This window comes from Eschrichtius robustus, chromosome 6 (assembly GCF_028021215.1).
Source record: "Eschrichtius robustus isolate mEscRob2 chromosome 6, mEscRob2.pri, whole genome shotgun sequence".
NCBI lineage: Eukaryota > Metazoa > Chordata > Mammalia > Artiodactyla > Eschrichtiidae > Eschrichtius > Eschrichtius robustus.
The window spans coordinates 128,528,421-128,555,824 of NC_090829.1; the positions used below are offsets into that span (position 1 = coordinate 128,528,421).

At 39.2% G+C, this 27,404-nt stretch overlaps 1 protein-coding gene and 1 long non-coding RNA gene across 2 annotated transcripts in view; one reads left to right on the forward strand and one right to left on the reverse strand.

Annotated features, from left to right (window-relative positions):
- Positions 1-27,404, forward strand: part of LOC137766528 (uncharacterized) — a 301,549-nt gene that overhangs the window by 251,841 nt on the left and 22,304 nt on the right. The gene's annotated exons all lie outside the window — the stretch shown is intronic.
- CYYR1 (cysteine and tyrosine rich 1) overlaps positions 11,740-27,404 on the reverse strand; it is a 105,072-nt gene continuing 89,407 nt past the window's right edge. Inside the window, exons 3-4 of the mRNA XM_068546943.1 lie at positions 26,350-26,507; positions 11,740-14,080 (exon numbers count right to left, since the gene is read on the reverse strand). Coding sequence (XP_068403044.1) covers positions 13,956-14,080; positions 26,350-26,507 — 283 coding nt within the window. The 3' untranslated portion in view covers positions 11,740-13,955. The remainder of the gene's footprint in view (positions 14,081-26,349; positions 26,508-27,404) is intronic.

The window sequence follows — 27,404 nt, forward strand, 5'->3', positions numbered from 1 at the left end:
ATAAAGGAAACCATGCTACGATGGGACAGATAACCATGGCCTAATTCCAAACGGTCTCAGGCTGTGCATTTGCATATTTGCCTTAACCCATGTATATCTTTATTTCACAGCTCTTCCTCACACTTTCCCGTTAAACATCCTTAGGAGGATACAAATGCAGTCACGCAGATGAAAGCACTTTGAAATCTGAAGAGCAACATACAAGTGTTAAATATTACAGCGAACGTATATCACACCATTTTGCCATTTGAAATTAAACACTCGCATTCTAGTAACATTATATGCCTCAGAGTCTTCCAGTGACTTCCCGTTTCACGCAGAATGAAATCCAGAATCTTTACCATGGCTGACAAGGCTTTCCCCTATCTGTTCTGATACTCATGTGACCTCATCTCCCTTTTGTTCCCTCTGTTCCAGCCACAATGGCCTCCTGGCTCTGCCACAGATGGGTTGACTCTTCTTCCATCCCAGACTCTTAGCTTTTGCTGTTTCCTCTTCCTGGTACACGCTTGCCCTAGATATTTGCAAGCCTCAGTCCCTCACTACTTTACATTTTCTACTTAAATGGCATGGAATCAAGAGTCCCCTGATCTTCCTACCAGAAAAAAAACCTTTTGCTACCCAACTCTGTCCTCTCTCCTTTGACCTTGCTTACTTTCTTCAGAGCTTTTCCACAGTTGACACACTACTTACTTATTTATTTATGTATTTATTTATTCTGTCCTTCTCCCCCATTAGAATGAAGCTCCAGGGAGTTTTCGTTCCCTGCTAAATCCCCAGCACCTAGAGTTGTGACTGTCACATAGTAGGTGTGCAGTCAACGTCTGTTGAACGAATGAAGGCATATCAGTAAAGGTAGGCCTAGATAGCAGTGCTTGTCTCTTCCTTGTTTACTGAATTGTTGATTTGTCTCTTTGTAAAGGGCTTTAAAAAATAGACTTTATTTTTTAGAGCAGTTTTCGGTTCACAGCAAAATCAAGGGGGAGGTACTGAGATTTCCCATATATTCCCAGCCCCTACACAAGCACAGCCTCTCCCACTATCAAAATCCCACACCAAAATGGTACATTTGTTGCTCGTGCTGACATATCGTTGTCACCCAGAGTCCATACTTTACCTTAGGGTTCACTCTTGGTGTTGTACATTTATGGGCTTTGACAAATGTATAATGACATGTAACCATCATTATGGTATCGTAGAGTGTTTCACTGCCCTAAAAATCCTCTGTGCTCTGCCTGTTCTTCCTTCCCTCCCCCTTAACCCTTGCCAATCACTGATCCTTTTACTGTCTCTGTAGTTTTGTTGTTTCCAGAATACCCTATAATTGGAGTCATCAGTAGGTAGCCTTTTCTGATTGGCTTGTACAAAGGGCTTTTTACAACTGTGAATTAGTTAAGCCTTGCTAAAACTAGCCCACCAACCAACTGACAAGCAAACAAATCATAGATAGATATAACATACAGGCTTAATAAACAAAACTAAATGAAAACAGTCAGTGTTGGTCATATTAAAACAATAAAAAAAGAACTCTCAGGTTTAGAAGACAAATGTTCTTAAGGAAGAATCTTTAGATGACATGAGCTATGAGCCTGAGTTTAGCTAAAGCACATACACAGCTGTATTTTGCCTATTAGTGGTCCTATCCGCCTTATGCGCAGAAGAAAATCGCTTCACTGGTGTGAGCTGCAGGCATGCTGCTTCCCCTGTATACACTCACTTAAGTCACTTCTCCTTCTGCTTCATCCTTCCCACCTTTGAGATAATGGGGTCAAGCTTAACGACTTCTAAGGTTGCATCTTGGACTGATAATGTCTTCACAGCACTTCCTACAATTGGATCCGATTAATGGATTTTGTAGTGACTGGTATTTTTCATATACAGTAAGCAGAGACTGCTGTAATCTCTATAAGTCAAGGGACCTTGTCCATTTTCTTCATTGCTATCAACCCAGCATTTAGTGCCTGACACAAAGGATGTTTGCAATTAAAAAAAAAAATCTATTGATTGAAAAAAATACCCAAATGCATGAGTGAATATGTGAATGAAAGTAATTCTAAAGAGGGTGTCCACAAATGTTCCAGGCTTACTTTTGGTAACTTGCTGGAAAGAGGTTATCATATCCTTCCTTTGAAATCTACCAACTTTATTTTATTTTTAAACCTAGGCCTGGAGATATCATTAGATCAATTGACCCATTTAGTAATTTTCTGTTTTGTTCTCCTTATATAAGTAGAAAAGTGGCCTCTAATATTTTAATTTCAATCGTCTCTCACAGTTACAGGACCTGATTTATTTAAATCCAAGCCCAGGACATATAAAAAGCCAATGTTTTTATTTCCAAAGACATACCTTAAGCCTGGTGTCATGAAAACCATGCTTCCTGATTGGATTTTCCCCTAATGAATGGAGTCCATAAAAGAAAGGACTTATGTCCAACATCAATTATTCATACTCCAACAACTTACACTTCCACAAGTTACCACTCGCCTCTTCACCAACAATAAAATGCAGCAGCTTTGCTCTGAACAGAATACAGTTTGCTGTCAGGTAGAAGTATATTCTGACTTGAACAGTGGATATTTGCATCCATCATTGGGAGGCCGGGAACACATGTTCATGACTTGGGTGAAACATAGCTGTCGAAGCAAAACTGCACCCAGAGACACCAAAACACTACTTGAGCTATTCTTGCTATTTAACCACCTGTCTGTGAAGTTTGAAGAAGAGAATGAAGGTAGAAGATTTATTAATACTCCCTTGTTCCTCAGACCAGCACAGACAGTGGAGCAATTCACTGCTAACGGCATGTCTTGGGGTCATTAACTATCTGAAACATTTCTAAGTTAATGATACTTCATGTAATTGTGGATTTTTTCCTTTTGGGTTTACTCTGAGGTGCTTGAGGAAACAAAATCTGGGGTAAAATGTTGGCCCCTGTGGCCTTTGGGGCAGGAAAATTCTTTGTTTTACAGGATTGTCTTTTGTGCTACAGTAAATGCCAGTAGCACCTCCTTAGGCATTGTGTCAACTCAAATGCTACCATGTGTTGTTCCAGAGACCCCCTGGGGCTGGGTGGCGGTGGTAATGATGTCAGCTATAAGCCTGACCTTAGATAAAGCACATACACAGCTACATTTTGCCCTTCAGTGGTCCTGTGAGCCCTTATGTGTAGATGAAGATCTCATCTACTTCATCTAGTTAAGAGTTGTGAGCTTCTGGCCTACTGTTTCCTCTTCCACCAGCCCTCACTGTGAATCGTGTCCCTTAGGGGAGGCAGTGTAGAAAAGGAGTAGAGAGGGAGGGAGATAATTTCCTGAGATGATCCCTTGAAATTTGAGAATTGAGGGCTTACACCTAACTTTACTCTTCTCTTATGAGAGCATTTGGGCAACTACAGTCTATACCCTAGTTTGTTGTTTTGTAAAAGACATTCAATAGTGAATTCAATATATACTTTCTTTTGAATGCCTATACTGCCCCAGGAATTTTACTAGGGGGCTACATATAGAGTTATGCATCCAACAGACATGCCCCTGGTCTCAGGGAGCTTACAGTCTAGTGGAGAAAGGGGACAGAATTGAAACAAGTAAACAAACAGTATTTAATTACATTTTGGAATAAGTGATGTGAAGACAACACACAGGAAATAGTGGTGCAGAGTAATGGTAAGGGGTAGTTGGAGACTTACTCAGACCAGGTTGTCAGGGAAGCCTTATCTTATGGTTTGGTATTTAAACTGAGATCTGAACAGTGAGAAAAACCGGTATCAGCATGTGCAAAGGCCCTGAGGTTGGAAAGAGAATGGAAATAACAACCTGAACCAACAGCTGTGTAGAGAAGTGGCATTGTGCAGTGGATAAGAGCAAGGACTTTGGGATCCTTTTAGTTGCCACCAACAAGTTGGCTCATCAGCAGTGACTTTGAATATGTCTCTTCTCTTTTCTGTGTCTGTTTCCTCACCTAAGAAATAAAGCTGTTACATAAAAATATTCCCATGGTGCCTTATAGCTCTGAGTCTGTGCAATTCTTTTTATTGGCTTGTTCATTCTTGAGAGCTGCCACGTAGTAATTTATTAGTCCCTCATAGGACACAAAGCTAAAAATGATCTTAGAGATCATTTAGTCTAACACCTTCATTTTGTTTTTAAGAAAATAATGGCCCTGGAGAATTCTTCACTGTCCTGAAGCTAGTTAATGGTAGAGCTGAGACTGGAACCCAGATCTCCTGCCTGCTTTCACAAATAAATATATGATGAAACCTAGAGCAGCTGAGAAGAGACTCTGGTCTACTTTAATACATTAAATGACTCATGTGTAGATTTGTTGTTGTTGTTGTTTAAGAATGAGTGTTTCAGTCAGGGCAAGAAACTAATGGCACACTCAAACAGGGTAATTTGAAGAGAGTTTAGTGAAATGCATAGGTAAGTGTAGGGAAGCAACAAGGGATAATGCAGGACCCCTGGGCTAGTATCAGAGGGGAAGCTTTATTAGCCCTAGTCCTGAATGGGCCAGAGGAGGGAGCTAACAGAAATAGCTGTTTGGACAAGGCATCCCATGGGAATTGAGACTTTTGTTTGAGAGATACAGCTCACAGAAATACCCCAAGTAAATGCCCTATCCCTACTCTGTTTTCCTTATGATATTCTGAGTGGGCTCCTCGTTGACCAGGCTCGACCAGAAGCCTAGTAGGCAAGGGAGCTCATTGATGCAGTCATGCAGTGTATACTCCTGAGGCAGAGATAGAGGGGAGAGGGGCAGAGATTAGATCCAGAGGGGCAAGGGGGAAGGTAGGCAGTACAGAAAGGTTTAATGCAAAAGGTTCTTTAACCTTTTGTTTCTATTCAACACTTTGTTCATCCAACACTAAAGATACCAAAAAGGTATCTTTTTTTTTTTTTTTTTAATTCATTTGTTTGGCTACGCTGGGTCTTGGTTGCAGTATGTGCGGTCTTTGTTGCTGCATGTGGGATCTTTTTTGCAGCATGTGGGATCTCCTTTTATTTTTAGTTGCGGCACGCAGGATCTTTGTTGCGGCGTGTACCATACATTTGCTCAAAAATCATTATACGACGAAGAGACCTTTGGATTTGGCCCTTGTTTTGGTTCCTACTGACATATCTTTAAGAACTTGTCTACAGATATCCAGAATGATAGTCAATTCATATAAAAGACTGAAATAAATAATGAGTCCATCTAAATAGTTTGATAAAATTATTCCCTCAATTCATTTGAATTCAGCCAAACAATAGTTTCAGGTAAGTGCTACTTTTTGGCCACTTATTCTTTCCTGGGAGAAATGGGCTAGTCATTGAAATCATAGGATTTTGTAAGTAGTGCAGAAGGCAGTTGCCCATGTTGAGCTTAAACTCTTCACTCCGACATGTCCGAAGGACTGAGTGGTAGAGCGTGTCCACGAAGAGTTTACTTCCGTGAGAGATTATGAAGTCTCCTGGGTAAGGTTCATCTTAAAAGAGGAAAGAGCCAGAGTTATATTCCCCAAAAATGTCTCAGTCTTCAGAGGAGAGTGGAATGTTTTTTAATAATAATATCACTGTAACAAAAAAATAATAATAATATCACTGTGTCTATCACTAGAATTTGTCTAAAATTTGTCCTTTCCTTATAGATCCATGTCTAAGTTTGAGGGAGAGGAGAAGAAGGTGAGGTCAAAACTGAAAGATCTATTTTCACAAATTAACCCCTGAGATATTGGGAACATGAAGTATGGCTGCTTTGAGCCTAAAGTCTTCAGTAAAAGAAAAAGAAGTGTTTTCCCATTTATCTCATAGTGCAACATTTTCCTGGCTTGTTGAGGGAGGGAGAGAACAGAGGAAACTCTAGCATACTGGATTCTCTACCCTTTTAGTGGCCCAGGCCTCAGGATGTGTGTGTCCTAACTCTCATGGCACCTGAGGCCAATAGCTTTCAACAACATCTGGAGGTGGACACAGCCCCCGGGGTTATTCTTCATGATAGCTCCGCCACTGCAATAGTGGGCAGTGATACGGCGACATCGCAGCTCCTGGAAGGAATCCTGGTGTCTGGGCACAGCAAACCAATTCACAGGTCTTAACAGGGGTCGTCAGCAGCATGGCAGTGCCACGTGACCTTCATGCAATCTAGTGGTTGGCAAAGGTCTAGCCAATTACATCAGTAAAAGGAAGCTGGAGAAAAAGAAACTGGAAGATGCAACCTGGTAACTGAAAGGCCATAAGAAATATCCTCTGGGGACTCCCAAATACAATTATAGGTTGTACTTTGCAGGAGTGTGGAAGTGCTACAGTAGCAAATGAGGCCCAAGATGGAGAAATATCATTTATTAGATTAGTATGGCCTGGAGAAGCACAGACTTCATAAATATTTTAATTTTGACATTCATGTATAGACAGCTGTGTGCTGGGCAAAACTTGTTGTATTTTTTGATTGGCATAGAACTCTGCTGTTTATGCAGAATTATCTGGAAGGCTACTATTACCTTTTTCTCATTTAAAAATCCTTCCCTAACTATTCTAACATATTATTAATGTCCTTTAATATTTTCTTGCTTATATGTATTTTTTCTTTTAAAATTCTGTAGAGCTCTCGAGTTTCTAAAAAAAATGCACAACAGAAAACCAACAACCAATTCCATGACAATATGAGATGTGTACAATGTAGACACCAATTTTTATATAGTTTTTATTCATTCTTACCAATATTTATGACTATCCCTTCAAAATTAGTTAAAAGTTCACATCGTTTTGCAGATGTCTCCTTCCTTTATCCCTTTTCCATAAATATTGACTCATTTCTTGTCTGGTCAAAAGAAAATATAGAGCATCCACTGAAAGTTCATAGTGGTTTCTGTACAGGTGAAAAGTCATGACCTGGGAGATAACTGAGTGAAAGTATCTGCTGGGACCAGGTGCCGTATCAGAAATGAAAGGGTCCTGTCACTCTCTATCTCAGCCACAGTGTATGTAAGAACTGGAACCGATGGAGACTAAATGATGAATTGCAACAGATGGACCAAGTGAAGGATAGGAGTAGTCATCATGATTGTTCAAACATGTACAATCATCCACTTGGAACTCAAACCATGAAAAGGCAGCTTCTATGATCAGCTCCAAGATTGCCATGGGTAGCTCTTACAAGCAAAGTGTAGATATGGATATATTTCTTTGCAGCATTAAAAGTTTATTGTCACTGAAAGATATGTTTTAGGACTGTGAAGTGATGTATCTACAGTTCCGGCAAAATGGGGATAATTTTAATACCTAGGCCATGAGACTGGAAGATTAAATGTAATTAAATGTAAAGTGCTTACAACAGTGCCTGGCACCAACACCCCCCCCCAAACTATTGTTATTATTATGATTTAAAGTTAGATATTTTTAGGGAGGATTCCATTGAGAATCAATCTTTTTTACAATGGTATTACTGCTTTTCGGGACTTGGATAAATGCTCTATTGCTCTCTGTACATATTAAATAGTAATAGCACAAAAGCTGGTAGCCATTTTATTACCCGTTTCCAGCAGTTTTGGTCTTTTTTGTTTCATTTCAGAATACTCAGTGGTTTTCCAACATACCTTGAAGGAATGGTAATATGAAAACAATGACATCATATTTTAGTAAAACTGCCCTTAGTGGATCCTTTGGACAATGCTTCTGAAATCTACATTACATTAGGATCCATTCTATGGAAATGTGATTTATGAGGTAATTCTTTTCTGATATTTGGTTGGTATTTTTCTTATGGAAAAAATGAGAAGCTGAACTTTAATCTGAAGAATTATGAAAGTGCCTCTCCCAAACTAGCATGTTGTCTTGTTTTGACTAAGTGAGTCAGTGAAGATTAGCGTGTACATTTACCTTAGCCAACATGTGTTAACTTGTGTTTAAAAACACAATCCAGCTTTATCTGGATTGACATGCATCATAATTAAAAACCACAAAACTATAGCCTTTTGCCCACTTCCCTGACCCATATCTTGGATTATGGACCCCTTTTAGAATATGCTACTCACTATAAACTCTCTTCCTTTCATTCTTAAAGTTATTTTAACTTTCTTTAATGCCAAATATTATTTGCTGACCTAATATAGTCAATCATCTATTTCATATTTCAAATATAGTTGAGTAACAACCTGGGGATGACAGATGTCCAAGAGATAGTCCTTGGAGTACAAAGATAGGTACAAAAAGGGGCAGAGGTGGGACTCAGTTCTAATTGGAGGAATGATCAGAATTCTCAGAGTATAAGCCCTTTAGCTCCATCCGGAAAGAAGAGCAGGGGTTTTACAGAAGTGAGAGGCCTATCCCCAGGCAAGGAAGTGAGGGAGTTTGTCTTGTGTGTTCATGTGGTGGTGAGACCCAGGGGGTGGGTCTCCACGTGCATTTTCACAGGCAAAACAGAAGAACTTGAACTTCAACAGTTTCATTCTTCTGAACTGCTTTCAAGTTGTTCCCAGTTAACAGAGAAGATAATATGCAAGATGTGTGATAATGAAGACATTGACTTCAAGATACAAAAATGGGGAAATCAGATCATTTGGTTCTCTTTGGATTTTAATCAGAAAAAATTATTGATCTTTCAGGCCATGGAAACAATATGAGATCTCTTATTCACTTATCACTCACTACCAAACGTGATTCAGAAGGTGATTCCTCTGCCTCCTCTTCCCTAAGAAATGGCAGGTGGTAAACACTCAAAAGCTCCTCACGACTGGGGTATCAGAGGGGGAGCAGAGCAGAAATAGGAATCGAAGAGTCTAACTGGGTATCATTGTTTTAAACCAGTTATTCCTTAACGCATCCAGAGAAGGCAAACATTCCCAGCACATGTTTCTGCAGTCCCAAACATTCTTTGGGTTTGTTTTCCATTTTTAGTGAAGGTATTCAGGATTAGGTTAGGTAGCAACTTGATCCACTGAACACTCATCTGGAAACTTGTCTTGGAATTCTTTTCTTGATGAAGATTAAATATTTTGGAACAAAGTTGAAACAGAGGTTAGAACTGGGACCACATTAAGACTTGTCCAGAAGGTATGTGGTATGTGTTGTACTTCATTCCCTGTCAAAATGTGATGGACTTTAGTACAGCTTGTAAATGAAGTTCATGAAAAATGCAAATGTAGTGTCTCCTTTCAATGTTCCTTAGGAATGCAGCACTTACCCAGTTAGCATGGGCCTCTGTTGCTGGCTCCATTCTACCCCTGCCAGGTCACTAAAAGCAATTTGATCACAGCCAAGCATGGCCCTGGTATTCTTTCAGCTGCTGAGTTGGCACATTCTTGTTAGAGGCAAGATTGCCTAAACTCCAAATAATGAATTTAAAGGCAATGAGATGAATTATCCTTGCTCCGGTAGGCTGACTACCAAGATGGCTCCTAATGTGCTCACCTCCTGGTATTTGCACCTTCCTGTAATCCCCTCCTCTTTTGTACAGAGTGGACCTAGGGACCTGATTCTAAGGAATAGGACATGGCAAAAGTGATGGGATGTCACTTCCAAGATTAGGTTTTAAGTCTGTCACTCCCCTCTGGCTAGCACTATGTTTTGCTACCAGGTTCTTTCACTCTATGGCTCTTCTTGCTGGCTTGCACTGGGGAAGCAAGCTGACATATTTTTGAGTTGCCCTAAGGAGAGGCTCATATGGTAAAGAATAGGGGTAACCAACAACCAGTGAGTAATTGGGGCCCTCAGTCCAAAAGCCTGCAAGGAGCAGACTCCTGTCAACGACGATGCATGTGAGTGAGCTTGGAGACTGATCTTTCCTCTGTTGCACACTGACGTGACTGCAGCCTGTGAGAGTCCCTGAGCTGGAGGACCAGCTAAGCGACGTCCAGATTCTGGACCTATAGAAACCGAGAGAATAAATGTTGTTGTTTCAAGCCACCAAGTTCGGGGGTAATTTGTTACACAGTGATGGATAACTGTTACACCTGCTTATAGAAGTGGTAAGGCCTGGGATTGGGGGCACAAAGGTTGGAATGAGAATTAGGTATGTATATTTGTGTCACCAACCTAGATAGAATCTTTATGACCATTGTCCTACCTGTACTGTTTTTAATCATTGCAACATCCTGCCAAGGGTGGTGTTAGTCACAAATATATTTTGGACAAAACTGAGGTTATGGAAACTCAGTTATTTGGCTCAGAACACATAACTCAGAAGGTAGCAGAGATGAGAGAAACTAGAGTCTTACTCTGAAGCCTTTGCTCTTTCCTCTGCATTCACCAGTCATAGGAGGCAGTGGTACGGTTGAGGTTAGGGTGGAAATCAGAATCACCTATAGATCTTTTTTCAAGCTAGTTATGTCACTTTCCTTTCTGACATAGTTTGGACTGGACCATACCACAGAGTGGGCCTGCACAGAAACGCACTGAACTTACACAAGTTCAGCCATGTTCCCTGCAGCTTGGGCCTGTAATTAGAAAATAAAAACCACATTTCAAGCAGGTTCTGACTGAGGATCTGACAGTCCTTAGAAGTCTTTGTGGTGATGAGTAAGGTGATCACGTAGCTTTGGCATGCTGATGTTGGGTTGTTTAAATTAAGTTAAAACATAAAATAATAGCACCCAGAGTTCCATGATTTGATGGGCTCAATCTAGTCTGACCTACAGCCAAAAGCTGGCAAAATGGGTTTGGCTGAACATGGACCAGTTGGGAGTAAGTGGATGCGTGGTGAGTGCTGCCTTCCTTTGGTGGTGAGAACGAGACGATGACGGAGTCCACCTCAGTGCTACATCTTAGGGACGTGGGTGGCCCTGGATGTCCGTGTAATGGATTCTAGAGCCGAGCAGGGCAGCTGCAGAACTGATTAGACTCAGCACAGGCTGTGGCCCCGTCTCACTGATTCCTGGGCCAGGTCTGGGGTCTCCCCTCTACCATCAGCCCTCCAGTTCTTGCAGTAGCTTCCTCATCCCTGGTCCTGATGAAATTGTGGGTGGGTCTCTCATGGCTCACGGGTCTCCTTCTCCTGCAGCTCACCACCTTACTTCCAGAGCAATGGCCTCACACATTTGTGAAGGACATCACAGTTAACTGACAAAGTCCACAGTTCCCCCTGGACAAGATGACTATAGTGGCTTTTTTCTTCAACTCCTTCCTGCTACCTCTTTGCATTTTGCAAAGAGGGTTTTCTAGAGCAGCACTGCCCAATAAGGTAGCCACTGACCTCATGAGATGATGTAGCATTTGAAATGTGGCTAGTGAGACTGAGGAATTAAATTTTTCCTTTAGTTTAATTTAAATTCATTTAAAGTGAAATAATCATGTGTAACTGGTAGCTAATGTGTTAGATAGCACAGTTCTAGAGGCTGTCATCCTTATGTTATTCTTTTGTTAATTTATTTTTGGCTAATATTTATAGAACATTTTCTACATGCCAGGCACAATATGTACAATGTTATGTGTAGTCATCCAATTTTCACAAAACCTGATGAAGTCGATTCTATTATTTACATTTTCCAGAGCAGAAAGTTGAATTTTAGAGAGATGAAGGGGCCTGCCTCAAATCGTCATACAGGCAGGAGACAGGATTCAAAACAAAGTTTATCTGGCTCCAGTCCCGTGTTTCCTGTACAGAAGAACGAGGGTAAATCGGCAGAGGCGGAGGGTGAAACAAAATAGACGCAAGACAATTTAAAATATAACTCTTGTTATAATGGGTTATTTCATTTTATTGCTTATTATAAACACTTTGGACGTAGCAAATACATTAGTTTTTAAATAACCATAATTCAAAGCTTTCACATCATATACTATTTCCCCCCAAGATGTGTCATCTATGAAAATAATCAGTGAACTCCAAAAGTCTATACTGATATTGTGCACATTTACGCGATCGTGACACTAAATACAAATAGTAAAAATACTCATCTATTGTAGGTGTGTGGGTTTGTGATATGCTTTAAGGGAGGCCATAAAAAAACTCAAAGGAGAGAGACGGTGTGGATTGTAATAGCTCCTATGTGGGTCATGTTTGCAGAACATAGAAGGTATGCACAATAAACATTTGTTGACAGCGAAGATGATGATAATTCCATTTCTGCTGGACTTTTCCTCTCCTTAAGTGCATTGGGAAACATCATTCTGAATGTCACAGAGGCTCTGGCACTTTGAATTGTGTAGCTACAGTGTAATTGGGTCTGATCGCACTTGCAGAAGGGAGGTAAATTAAAGCATATGCACTGTTAAAATTGTGCTAAAATCTCAGTTACTAGGATGGAGTGGAATGCTTGACTGCTTTCTGGCTTCATAAGCAAGAAAATCACCGGTGCCTAAAAATCAAGCAAGTCATTCCAAACAAATCTAGCTTTTAGATTTCACTGGCAGTTAGACTGTATTTCAGTCAGATCAATGTATTTGAAAGTAAAATATGCTACTTATATGAGCTACTGAGTTTCCCAACTACAGCTACTGAGTTCCTGAACTATAACTTTTGCTTTAAGACATTTCTTTTGGTTGTTTTATTCAGAAAAATCATTAGCATCATTTTGGGATTTCACTGAATTGTGCTGATGATGTTGGATTAAACATTTTAGATTTAATTGAAAAGCGACAAACAAATATAATCATCTATTCCCAATAGTTTCTCAATGTACAATTTAAAATACATGAAAGGACCCTCATAAAAACAGAAATGTTGATTAAGGTCACTTGCAGCAAAGTATGGCATATTAGAATTATTTATTAAAAACTTTTACACCTAAAGGTAGGCACTTCATAAAATATGGATTTTGGCAAAAGGCAACACAGTTTGATGTCAATATCTTACTTTACCATTAACTGTATAACTTTTTCAAGAGAATAGATTATTAAAATATTACAAGAAAAATAGAAATTTGTCTAAGCTGCATGTGAGCGGAGTTACACAGAACAGAATCCAAACTTCATTTTTCCCTCTTCTTTTTGTAAACTTTTGTATATCTTCCTGGTCGAGTTCTGAAATTTTACTCCCTGATGTAAAATCCCATGGGATTCTGGCTTCTCATCTTTTAATCTGAAATGAAGTGTTTGTTGCTTGTGGAACTTGGTACAATTTTTTTTCACAGTTGGAATAACCTTTGTCATAATACACTAAGTAAAATCAGATGATTTTTAGGTGGCAGTATCTAGCACTGAAGAGTTCTTGGCTTCAAGCAGCTGTTAAGTCCTTTTGATTGTTTTAAGTCTCAAATTAGATGGATTCAACTATCTCTGTTATTTTCATTCTTGATGGCATAGAAATTCACCTCACATCTACCTAAAACATGAGCAGAGCTTTGGGGGCCCATTGAACCCATCTACCATTTAATTTAGCTCTCCCTTCTCGAGCATGTCTCTACCAGGTAGTCAGCCAGGTTCTGTTTGGAGTCCTGGTGATAGGGAGCTTCACAAAGCAGTCTAGTCAATACGAAAGCTGCAGCAGCCCTTTCTTATACTAAAACCAAAGTTCTCTTCCTGTAACTTCCATCTAGTGTTTCCAACAATGTAAGGCACAGAGTAGGCTTTCAGGCACTCGATCTGCATTTGTCGATGAACAAAAAGACTGAACAATTCTAGTTCTGACTTTTAAAGCTACAGAGTATAGTTGTTTCCTTAGGTAGTCCAGGTTATCCTCTTGTCTTACATAAATCTTCTCTTTTTCAGGATCAATGTTGCAATTTCCTTCATTTGTTCCTTAAGCAACATGAATTTCCGATGTTTTGTCTATCCATTTCTCTTTTCTGAGTGTGCTTATGTTGATCAGTAGAACTCTTCAAATGTGGTCCCATTGAACCCAACATAATACCCCAGATGGGATCAGCTCTGAGTAGGGTAGAAACCCTGAATCTCTTCTCTTAGCCTGGACATTCCACTTGACATATTGTCTAACCCAAAAGGGTATTCCTTAGGGCAGTCCTTTCCTGTCTGTTTCTGAGTAGAGACATTTTATTCCGGGGGGCAAGATCTCTGATTGGCGCATATTCTGTTCTGGGAGAAGGATTACTTCCTTGAATTTCCAGGATACGGAGGGGGTGGGGAACGCTGTGCTGGGGTCGGGGAGTACGGAGGAGGCAAGTCTGCACAGTGTTCCATCTCATGGTCGTAACTGTAGGGGGGTGGTGCCACTGGAAAAGAAAAGGAGAAGGGCATCAGGCATTTAGCAATAATTGAGTGTCCACTATATTTGAGCCACTAGGCTGGGTACTTTGGGGGAGGACATAAGTTTTGCTTTCAATAATCATAGTTTTATCAGGCTGACGACACACATGTATGAAAGGGCAAGGGCTATAAAAAGTGGTGCCATTGGCTAAAGTATTTGGAGTTGGTGGCTTAGGGCAAGTTTCTTGGAAAGATGATGTAGAAGGGGCAGATAGAGAAGGGGCTAAAGGATGATTCAAGTTTGAGCAAAAGCACCAAAGCAAGAGAGAACTTTTGTTCAAAGCAAAAAATACATGGAGGAGAGAAACGGGAAAAGATGTTGAGGAATCTGATTGTATCACCATCACTGTGGGCTTTTAAAAAATTCTAATTTAAATGGATAACTAATAAGAACCTGCTGTATAAAAAAATAAATAAAATAAAATTCAAAAAAAATTCTAATTTAATTTAATTTTTAAAAAAATTTCATACAATTTTATGGACTTCCCTAGCAGTCCAGTGGTTAAGACTCCGTGCTTCCAATGCAGGGGGCATGGGTTCCACCCCTGGTGAGGGAACTAAGATCCTTCATGCTGTGTGGTACAGCCAAAAAAATTCTTTTCATACAGTTTGTAAAGGTTACACTCCATTTACAGTTATTACAAAATATTGGCTATATTCCCGTGTTGTATAACATAGGGGTCGGGGAGTGGGAGGTACAAACTATTGGTTGTAAGATAGGCTACATGGACATTGCGCTTTGAATATCACATAAGGAGTGTGTGATATGCAGGCATCAGAGATTTTTTGAATATGCTAGTGAATATGCTTTAGGAAGGTGACTCTTTCGGCAGTATGGATTCAGGTGGAGCAAAGAACAGGTGAGATGATGTAGTAGCATATGTGAGGGATGATAAGGGACTCGTGGAAGTTGGGGGTGGGGATTATAGGAGCCCTTGAGCAGCTGAGTGCTTAAGTGATGACTGGGTAGGTGGAAAAGGGGTCGAGAGTAAGAAGGTGTCGAGGTATTGGGTACCTGGTACTGGACTCCTGTAACTTGGAGGGTCATGGAGCCATTACAGAAATACGAAAAAAAAAAAAAAGGAGGACAAACAGGTTTAGAAATGAGGATGGAGAATTTAGTTTTCTAAATCTTAGTTGAAAAAGTGTCTTTAATTTTTTATTGTACTATTATATGTCAGTGTGTTTTAAAATCACATTTAATACATTTGTTATGACTATATATAGACGTCTATTTTGTAGTGCTCTCCATCCCGTCTCCAGGGTTGGAAGAGAGGTACTCCTTGAGCACTCCATGTCTTCAAGAACCAAATCACTCAGCAACACTGAGCAACCTCTCAGCAACCCCTCTGATGATTTTCCAGTAGTTGATTTATCATCAAGATCATGATTCTAGTTGGAAATTGACATGTCTTAATTGCTTACTGTGAATGTAGCCTAAACCACAAGACTAGTGTTATAATAATGCAAATAAACAGCCAAGCTTTTACTTTTAGAATGGCAGAAAAGAACAAGCAACATTTCAACAAACTTATTTCTAAAACGTCTTCTAAATTGTACTCTTACCAATAAGATTATGACAGTATTCTGTTCAATATGCATGTATAAACATAGGGCTTCATCCTATATGCAAACACAAAGTTTCTTATGAATCTCTTTATTTTAAAAAATTATTTTAAAAATTAATTTGTATTGGAGTATAGTTGATTTACAGTGCTGTGTTGGTTTCTGCTGTACAGCAAAGTGAATCAGTTATCCATATACCCACTCTTTTTTAGATTCTTTTCCCATCTGCATCTCTCTAACTTGGCTCTCTCTACCAGGAGCTTGATGATTTAAACCATTTACTGATCTGCCTATACTTAGGGATGTGAAGAAGCAGAATTGAGGCACCTGACACAAGAGAAAGATGGAGACACAGAACTGGGTGGGATGTCCTCTGAGGGATGCAATGGTGAGCAAAGGCTTTGCAAGTCCCTTGTGGGCTGAGCAAGCCGAGGGCTCAGATCAGAGGACACAGATCTGTGGAGAAGGCAGCTTCTCCACGGCTGCTTTAGACCCGGGGAGGCTGGCCTATTCCAAGCTTTGTTTTCTACAGCAAAATGGAATAACTCCTGCCAGAGTCTAAACACACATTCCCTCTGCATTACGCCTACTCCTCTGCTTCATTATATCCAAGAGGACTGAGACAGAGAGATTTATAATAAACTTTATCCAAGGCAAGAAATGCGGCCTCCATGTAAAACAGGAAGTTACAGCTGGATTCCCATTGAACTGTTTCTTATAAGCATGTGGGTTCTAAGCTGTTTTTATGTTGAAGCTTTTCCTTGCCTCCCACTTGAGAAGCACACACCAGATGATTCTACAGATTGACTCTGCATCCTTCTCTGTCATGAAGCTGTGGTGTGTCTTTATGCTTCAGTAACAAAGCATTTATATTTTTCCATCTGCATAAAAACTGCTGGAGGACATTTCAGGGAGATTCCCTATGGTTTATACAGCTGCATGTTGAACACGAAAAGCTAAGATATGAAACAGTGTTCTTTCATTCATAGAGCGTTTGTATTTTGATGAGGTGATAATATAATGCTGAAGAGTGGTATCTGGAGGACTATATCCATCATGAAATAAGCACAGCACATCTTTTATAGTACCAGCTGTGGGAATACATTTCAAAATAATAATGGTGTAACTGTGGACTGTGCTATCTTTCTTTCTTACAGATAAAAATGTTTCACTAGGAAGTAAACTTTTCAGGGTATCAATTTTAGAATTCCTGATTAACCCTAAGAGGTATTGTTCTCTCTTAAAAGTCAAATCATCTTTAAAAGATACATGGATGCAGCTAGAGATATGGTGTTTTTGAAATTCTTTCATAACCAATAATTCTAATTCTCTGACTTAAGTAGGGCAAATATGTCATTTATCATGTACGTCAATGTAGTTGTGTAGAATTTTGCAAAATGTAGGGATGCTATGAAATTCATAGGAGGAAGTTAATTTTTTTTTACCCACTCAGGGTAACATCTCTAAAACAAATGTAAAGGGAAGGTGCATGGTGTTATAAAAATTGTACAACATTATTTTAGAAAATGTGGAAACAGAGGAAAGTCATCCATAATTCTGTCACCACAATTTAACAAACAATATCTTTATATACTCCCTTCTAGTCACTTGTGTTTTTATATCCTTGTAGTCATGTAAAATAGTCTATGCTTTTTCACTCTGTATTGTAACAGTCTTTTTCATTCTGCTACATATTCTTCATGAACTCTACTGTTAACAGCTGTACATTATTCCACTTACCATTCACTTATTTTGAGATTAGCAATTTTTTATGATTATAAATAGTGGAGTGACAAATGTCTTTCTACATATAGACTTTTTATTACTTTGATTTAGTTTTTTAGAATAAAATTTCCGGAATCAACTAACTGGCTATCATTTAATATTTTGGTAATTTTAATAGTGAAAAAAATTCACTATTAAAATATCCCTTAATTTTACATTTCTTTGATAGTTTTACATCTTGTTTATTATTTGTAATTCATACTGTGTGATTTTTTTGTTTGTTTTGGGCTGGTAATTTACAAAGTGGGATCTTAATTAGAATTAAGATACAATTAAGATAACAAGATATAAATATGTATACAAAGTTATTTATATTTTCTATACCTTTCTAAAAATAACTTTGTCAAAATGATTAGCTATGGTATTTTTACCTTATTGACATCCTGAAGTTTAAAACTTGTATCTAAGAAAATATACATGGGTTCTTCATCCTTTTTATCTCTTCTGTATTGTTTCCAAGTTTAAACATTTGTCTTTCAGATATCTGGTTCATAACCAATCTAGTTTTGAGTTTTTCCATGTAAGTTTATATATTTGGTGCTTCCTTACATCTGTTATTTTACATCAGAGTTTATTTTTTCTAAGTTTTAAATTTTGATTAAGCCAAAGTATTGAAGTGTTGCCTCTTAATCCTCACTTTTCACATTGTTTTGTTATCTCTCCTTTACAGTTTGTGAAATTTTAATCACTTGTTCTGTTCCAATTACCAAGGCATATCTTTTTTTTTTTTTTACCAGAAACACCTGATTTTAATTATTATTGATTTTCAATGGTTTTACTGTCTGATAGGACAGGTGAAATTTCATGACTTATTTTTTAACATTTTTTTTTAATTTATTTTTTCAGTTGAGATACAACTGACATAACAATGTGTAAGTTCAAGGGGTACAATGTATTGATTTGATACAATTATATATCACAATATGATTACCAACTGTTAAATTAATTAAACGAGGAGGTTATTAGACTGAGGTGGCTCTGATGCCATGGTGTCTATGTAAGCAAACCAAAATCTAAGCTGCAAGTGCCTCAAAGTTATGAAATCAAAACGCTAAGGACAACCAATCACAAACAGCCAACTAGGCTTTAGGTTAAAGGAAATCAAATAATTTCCTTTTGTTGCTTCCATGCTTCCTGTGTATAAGGCAGGGCCCTCCTAACCACTTTGGGTTCGGTGCTGCCCCATTTTGGCTCAAATAAACGCTTCAAGATTTTAATATGCCTCAGTTTATCTTTTAACACATCTTAGCATTAGCTGACACTTCTATCACTCATGGCTTATTTTAAAAGACAACTTCTACGAATGACCCAATTTCATTTCTTTTTATGGCTGGGTAATATTCCATTGTATATATGTACCACGTCTTCTTTATCCATTCATCTGTCGATGGACATTTAGGTTGATTCCATGCCCTGGCTATTGTAAATAGTGCTGCAGTGAACATTGGGGTGCATGTATCTTTTGGAATTATGGTTTTCTCAGGGTATATGCCCAGTAGTGGGATTGCTGGGTCATACGATAGTTTTATTTTTAGTTTTTTAAGGAACCTGATGTGGGTGAACCTAGAGTCTGTCATACAGAGTGAAGTTAAGTCAGAAAGAGAAAAACAAATATCGTACACTAACGCATATATGTGGAATCTAGAAAAATGGTACAGACGAACCTATTTGCAGGGCAGGAATAGAGGCGTAGATGTAGAGAACGGACATGTGGACAGGGGGAGGAAGGGGAGGGTGGGATGAATTGGGAGATTAGGTTTGACATAAATACACCACCATGTGTAAAATAGAGAGCTAGTGGGAACCTGCTGTATAGCACAGGGAGCTCAGCTCGGTGCTCTGTGATGACCTAGATGGGTGGGATCGGGGACTGGGGAGGGAGGTCCAAGCGGGAGGGGATGTGTGTATGCGTATGGTTGATTCACTTCGCTGTGCGGCAGAAACTAACACAACATTGTAAAGCAATTATACTCCCAAAAAAAAAAAAGAAAGGACAATTTCTAACATTATTACTAGGAGCAAACCTTCTCCTCACCCTCCCCCAAAGCCCACTACTCACAATTCACCTGAACCCCACTCAGAGCAGAGGCCCACAGAGCTCCTGGCAGGCCCTCCACTGCCTGCTCCTCACCACACAACACAGCGCTGCCCGTCTCTTCCTCTACAATGGCCCGAGATGCACCTCCGGAAAGGGTGACATCATTAGAACCTAGCGTCCCCCTTCCTCTCAGATAACATCAGGACACGTCCTGTCACGTTTACATCCCTCTGTCAGCGTGAGAAGGACAAGCTCCTAGAGCACCCTTCAGTGTAGATCTTTAGCTCTGGAAGGCTTTACATATCTAATTAATTTTCCCAACTTTCCCCACCCCCTTCACTGTGCTCAGTGGAACACAAAGTCTGTCATCAGAAAAGCCCTTTGTACCCTCACCCTCTTTTCATCCCTTTACATGTTACCCCAGCTCGGAATATAAGGAAGTTCTCCTCCAATTGTGTCTGTTTTCTCAGAGGAGTAACATCGGCTGAGAAATTATCTGCTGAGAGAGAGAAAGGCTGAGGGTTTTTTTCGAGTTTTGAGAAGAGAGAAGAATACATGAGACAGTTATCTCAGGGAGTGAAAGGGAACATTTGCTTCACCTTTCTAATTTAATTAAAATCTGGTTTTCCATGAGAGGACAGCTTCCTCTGCAGCACTATTAAGTCAGAGCTATCCTTTTTCTCCCACATCCTACATTTTATGGGACCAGGAGGTATGCAGGCTGTTCCCTGTGATTCAGCCATTTTTAAACAACTAATTTCCCTCTTTAAAAACCTGAGCTTGAAGTCTGTAAGTCTGTTTCTGTTTTGTAAATAAGTTTATTTGTATCATTTCTTTTTAGATTCCACATATCAGCGATATCATATGATATTTCTCTTTCTCTGACTTACTTCAATCAGTACGACAATCTCTAAGTCCATCCAAAAGAACTTATGGTTACCAGGGGGGAAGGGTGGGGGGAAGGGATAGACAGGGGGTTTGGGATTGACATGTACACACTGCTATATCTAAAATAGATAACCAACAAGGACCTACTGTATAGCACAGGGAACTCTGCTCAGTATTCTGTAACAACCTAAATGGGAAAAGAATTTGAAAAAGAATAGATACATGTATATGTATAACTGAATCACTTTGCTGTACACCTGAAACTAACACATTGTTAATCAGCTATACTCCAATATAAAATTAAAAGTTAAAAACAGAAACAAAAACCTGAGCTCTTTTGTAGCATATGCCATGAGATTCTGCTACTTTCTCCTCCTCCTTGTTATCAATATCTGTGGTTCTCTCTACCCCAAAATCTCACTTATTGAAGTTTTAGTATCAAGCGCATTACTCTTCTCTGCATCACGACTTCTGTTATCATTCTAGGTGTTTTCAACATCCACTTGCTGAAATAAATTTCTAGCTCCAAGATGGAGCCACTCCTGCCTGGGTTGCCACATCAGCAAACTGAAGCTTAGGTAACTTTCACGTCATTGAAAAGCTCCGCTTGATGAGAAACTCAGTATATCCAGTCAACTAATCCCCAAACGCCAAGCCAACTCTGGGCTCTATACTTAACTTCCTGGTTCCTTCTCACCCCAAACAAGGCTGCCTCTGTGGCCCCAGCCAATCAGATAGTTTCTATTTTTCTCTTCTTCGTTCTTTATTCTTCACCTTATAAAAGCTTCCTGCCTTCTGTCCATTTTACTGTTCTCCCCATGAAGACTTTTTGATTCATGAAGTTTGCATCACCTAAATTGTCTTCTTTAATCCGTTTTTAACACATGTAACCCTGCCTCTCAGTCCTTTGGGCCTTTTGCCTTCAAAAATCTGTTTCTCACCCTTTCTGTAATCAATTATGCTACCATTTTGTAAATATGACCACCCACTTATCTTTCTAGAATATACATCCCAATACATCTTGGACCTCACCTGGATTTCTAATTTACTGATGGCATTAAAAAAATTAATTTAAACTGATGTCATCTCTTTCCTGTCTTCATGTCTTTCTTCATTCAGCTTAGATTTATGGTCCATCACAAAAATTATTCCTGTGCATCTATCATCAACTTTCTCATCTCTTTCTCTCCCCATTGCTTGCCAAAGCTCCAGTCCAGCATTTTGGCTACCCCAGATCTGTATCTAGGAGCTTAATATGCTTAGAGCAAAATGCACGGTCATGCTGACTCATCTCAGTTCAAATGCATGACCATATTCTTAAGTGTGGAGGCCCTTGGCATTGCTTGGAAATTGCGCATTAGGCATTTCACCGCCCCTCCACTCTCTGAGATTACTGTTTCATGCTTTTTTCTTTCTCCTTAGCTACAAACACCTCCTCAAGCCACTTGCAGTGTAAGACTTGCTTCTTAGTTCACTAAGAAAATAGATACAATCAGAAGAGACCATCCCCATATCACCAAATCCTTTGAGTGCATGAGTCTTTTCATGTTCAGTATATATACTAATATGGTTGCCCTCAATTGTGAATTCAATGATGCAAATGGAGTTTGGATTCCTTTTTTTTTCTTAATAAATTTATTTATTTATTTTTGGCTGTGTTGGGTCTTTGTTGCTGCACGCGGGCTTTCTCTAGTTGTGGTGAGCGGGGGCTACTCTTTGTTGTGGTGCGCGGGCTTTTCATCGCAGTGGCTTCTCTTGTTGCAGAGCACGGGCTCTAGGTGTGTGGGCTTCAGTAGTTGTGGCGTGCGGCTTCGGTAGTTGTGGCTCGCAGGCTGTAGAGCACAGGCTCAGTAGTTGTGGTGCATGGGCTTAGTTGCTCCACAGCATGTGGGATCTTCCCGGCCCAGGGCTTGAACCCGTGTCCCCTGCATTGACAGGTGGATTCTTAACTACTGAGCCACCAGGGAAGCCCCGTAGTTTCTTAATGAAATATTTCCAAGAGGTTTTAAAGAATACAAGCCAGCTATTGTATAGAATGTTCCTCAGCTTGGGTTTGTCAGATAATTTCTCATGTTAAGATTCAGGCTATGAGCTTCCGGCCAGAACACTACACACGTGAAATTGTACGATCTTCAAAGTAACACCCAAAGGTGCAAGATGTACATCTGTCCCTCTTTGTTGATATTAATTTTTACTTCCTCGTCAAGATGTTGTCTGGTTTCTCCACTATGTAGTTACTATTATTCTCCTTGTAACTAATGAGAAATCTGGAGGTAGACAGGTTGAGAGTATGCAAATATCCTGCTCCTCAGCAACGTGTCCCCCAGATTTAGCATCAATTGATGAATCTCGTTCTAAATTTTTCTTATGATGGTTTTAAATGATGATTTTCTTCCAGTTCCACAACTTCTTTCTACATGCATCTTTTGGCATTTTTCTGTTACCAAGAAACTCAGATCCTTCTTCATTGTTTATCTAGCTAGCTAGCTAGCTAGCTAGCTAGCTAAATTCATCATCATCATTGTCATCATCTATCTGTCTATTTGTCTATCTATCATCTATCAATCAATCATCTACCTACCTACCTACCTACGATTAGGGACTCAATAATGTACTTCATGGCATTTGAGTTTTATATCTTTGCCAGGCCTTTTCTTCTGTTCTTTCTGCGTTATTTTCCTTCAGATGTGTGTCATCCAAACCCATTTTTAAAAAAGAGTTAATATAATCACTTTCTTTTGTTTATACTGAAGTTCTGGAAAGTAGGGGAAACGTAAGTCTTGACAAATAATTCTTGTTTTCACACTGATGGTTTTAAAAATAGTTGTCATTAAACAGGACACAGTTCATGCCACCCAACATGGCTGGAGTAAAAAACTATTTCAAATGGTCACTGTCCAACAATAAGTTGGGTGTGGCAGATTACCTGTTCTTGGTAATCTCCTCCCAGTGCAGAGTAATGTTCGCTGTAGGGTTCCCCACTGAGTGCTTTCACCAAGGGATGAGATAACCTTGACTAAATTATTTTCTACCCATTTATGTGGCCTTCAGGCTGTAGGACTATTCAATAACTTGAGTGATTATTCAATTAGCACAGGGTTAATTAATTAATGTGGGTAAAATTATTTTTTATTTCCATAGATGAAAGATTTTGAAAAGCAGTCAGTACTACTCTGTGTTGTTTCCTGATCCTTTAAGTAAAAGCTTAATTAGGGACTTTGAGAAGGAAATGAGAAATAATCAAGCAAATCATGTTTTCGACGACCTAGTCTTTTGCAGTGAAAATGTTTCCACCATAAGGTTTATGATGTTTTTTGCATTATTCAGTTCCCAGAACAATGCATTTACTGAAAATGCAACATGGTGCTGTGATCTGCCAGTATAAATAATGCTACTAGAATAAAGTTTTTGAAAACCTGTTTCCATGCATGAAATAGAAACCTCAGACCCCAGAAAACACAAGACAACACATTAAAATATTTTGCATTTTCTAGTCTAGTTTTATAAAAAATATTTTAAAAATTAATTTTAACTACATTTTTTGATCAAGAAAAGTGAATCTGGAGCGTTGTGTACAGAGTGCTTCTCCTCACCTTCTCTCCAATTAATGCCTCTGTCAGACTCTCCTCTTCTTCTCTTGGGTTATGGATTGGCCAGGTGAAAATAAGGAGATGTGAAGAATAAAAAATAACTCCTCCTATTTTTTCCTTATACCATAGTTTTAACATTGTTATACTAACCCTAACGATATTCTTATAAGTTGGAAAGATTCAAAATAGTGAATTGCTTTTGTAGTGAGTAAAAGCTATACATTCCAGGGTGGAATTGAAGGTAAAATTTCTAGGCATTGATATAATTAAATCAGATTTTGTCATGATATTCATTCGTTCAGCCATGTCTGCTGAGTGCCCGTTACATGCCAGTTCCAGTCTTGTATGCTTAGGATTGAGTGGTGAATAAAATTGACAACAATCCCTGCCTCATGGAGCTAATGTTCCAGAAAGAGGGGATAGACAATAAATAATAAACTTAACCATTAGGTGAACAATGTGGTATCTTAGAAGATTAAAAGAAGCACTCTGGACATAAAGTAGAATAAGGAGGATTGGGGTGCTATGGGGGAGGGACACTTTACAATCTTAAGTAGGGTGATCAGGGAAGGCCTCATTCAGAAAGTGACCTTTGACAAAGACTTGAATTAAGTGAGGGAGTCAGTGTTCTAGGCAAACCTAGATAGGAGTGTGCCCTGTATGTTCACAACACAGCAAGGAAAAAGTATGAGTGGAGCCAGGTGGCAAGAGGGTGAGTAGAAGGAAGTGAGGTCAGAGAAATAAAAAAGAGGAGCCAATTCATGCATTGCCTTGCAGGCCTTGGTAAAGAATTGGTCTTGTACTTTGGATAAAATGAGAAACCACTGGCTTTAAGTCTTCCCCTGGGGGAAATGGGGAGCCACTGGAAAATTTTGAGCAGAGAAGTGATATGATTTGACATTTAAGCATCTTAAATGTGTTCAGTTTGCTACTGTGTTTGGAATAGACCCCTGGGAGGCACGAGTGGATGCTGGCAGAGCAGTTAGGATGTTTTCACAGGAATGAGTAGGCGAGCTGATGGTGGCTCCCACCAGAGAAGGAACGGTGAGAAGTAGTCAGATACTCTTATATTTGGAAGATGGAGCTGAGAAGTGTTCCTGTTAGATTGCATGTAGATGTCAGGGAAAGAGAGGAGTCCAGGAGGACGCCAAGGTCTTTGGCCTGAGCTGCTGGGAGGCTGGAGATGCCATCAACTGAGATGGTAAATGGTGAGTGGAGGAGGCTTTGGGGGGATGATCAGAAGTACAGCTTTAGACATGTTAAATTTGAGATGTATCAATTAGACATCCAAGTGGAGATGTTCAACAGGCAGTGGGATCAGATGAGTCTGAAATTCAGGAAAGAGGTCTGGAAAGGAGATATATAACTTTGGAAGGCATTTAGCATATAAATGGTACTTAATACCATGAGGCCAAATGATAGAACCAAAGAAGTAAGCATTGATACAGGATAGAAGAAGACACAGGAGTGAGCCTTGAAGCACTCTAGCATGGAGATATTGGAGAAGAGGGAGAATGGACAAAAGAGGACAGGGGAAACGATCATGCTCACAGTCATCTGAAATTTGCTCCCTCAAGCTGAAGGTGATAGGGAAAGAGTTAAGAGAGGAGAGACGTTACTAGGGAATTGATACTCAGGGCAGACTGGATGTAGAAGCTACCTTATTCCTTTCCTATAGGGACTGAGAGAGAGGACATCAGTATGGATAGAAAATTATCTTCCTAAGGATTTGTTAAATTTAGAACTTGACTCCTTTTTATATATCAAATTATATATATACAGATTGACTTAAAAATGCTATTGAAATCAAGGCAAAACGCAGCACTTTGTTTACGTGTTCAATATATTTATATGTGGAACTTCTAGTAAATTCTCAAGAAATACTTGTCAAATTATTAATAAATTACCTTTTTGCTGATAATTTTAATATTATATTAAGACTGTTTTCTTTGCATAAGGAGGACACATAAAAACTTTCTTCAATACTTTTTCTCAAGACATACCTACCTATTGAATCAGATGCCAGTTAATTAGGCCATGTAACTTATTCTTTCTCTATAATTATTTGTCAGAACTCACCAGCAAATAGACACAGTGGGTGTGAATTGTCTATTTCTCTTAACTATGGCTGATTGGCAACTGTAGTCAATAAGACAACCACTGAAAATATGAATGTATTCAAATAGGAGGTAGATTTTATTATGTGGATCTAAGTAATCTCCATTGAAAGTTAGAGCTTCAATCTACATTAATTTCGAAATATCCTGCATACTTGGAGATTATTCCAGTGAGAGTCTTCTACCCCAGGAGTACAGCATAACTAACAAATCTGACTCTTCCTTCAGAAAGAGTAAGCAGTTTTGCTTACCAGGGTAGGAGGAGATGGCATTGATGTGGGTGGTCCTGATGACACCCACCCGCGTCCCACGGTTGTTTTTCATGCACATGCAGATACATATGGCAATTCCAGCAATGACCCCCATGATGAATACGATTCCAAATACTATGCCAGCAATTGCTGTGCCCCTAAAAAGGAAAAGCGAAAGTACATTTATTGAAAAGGCTCATAAAGATTCTTCAGCCTTTCAACTATAGTTCCATGACTACATGAGAAGTGCCCCTTTAAATATGTTCTTAAGGATAATGTTAAAAAAGACTCATGTTTTTCAGTTCTTGAAACCATTCCATAAGTTAATAATTTCCTTTGCAGCATTTTCTCTGTTTCTCTTTCTGAAAGCCTATTCTGAAATAAACCTCTGAGGCTCCTGGATAACTTCTCAGATTTTTCCTGTCTCTGTTTTCTTGAACTACTTTCCGGGGAATTTCATTGACTTTATCTTCCAAACTTTTATTGAACTTTTAAATTTCAGCTATCATATTTTTAACTTCCACGTGCTCTATCTTATCCTTTATTGCAACATTTGTTTTATAGTGTCCTTTTTTTTGCTTTTATGGATGTAATTTCTTCTATTAATCTCTAACAGTACTCATGACATATTCTTTGAAACTGTCTGTTTTTTGTGTTTCCTCTGTCCTGTCTAGGCTCCTTCTTATCGATTGTTTACTTTGATCTGTTTCATGTTTGACATTTTCCTTAAATGTCTGGTGATCCCTGAATCTATTCCTATGTAATAAGCTGCTATTTAGTAATAGCTGGTTGGGAGTTAAGTGTGCAAAGCTAGTATTGGACAGGTGAACGAACCCTGCAGTAAAGGATCAACTGAGGCCAGTTCGCATAGTTTTGTTTTTCTCTGTAGCTGTTCATTTTACTCCTTAAAAGAATCCTCCAGTTTCATACTTGGGGAATCTGAACTGGGCTGCCAGTTTCCTGGAGCCTGGGGTTTTATCCATAAGGGTATGGACTTTCACAAAATCCTCCTGCTTTCAGCTCAGAGAGTCAGTCTCATTCTGCTATGACAGAGG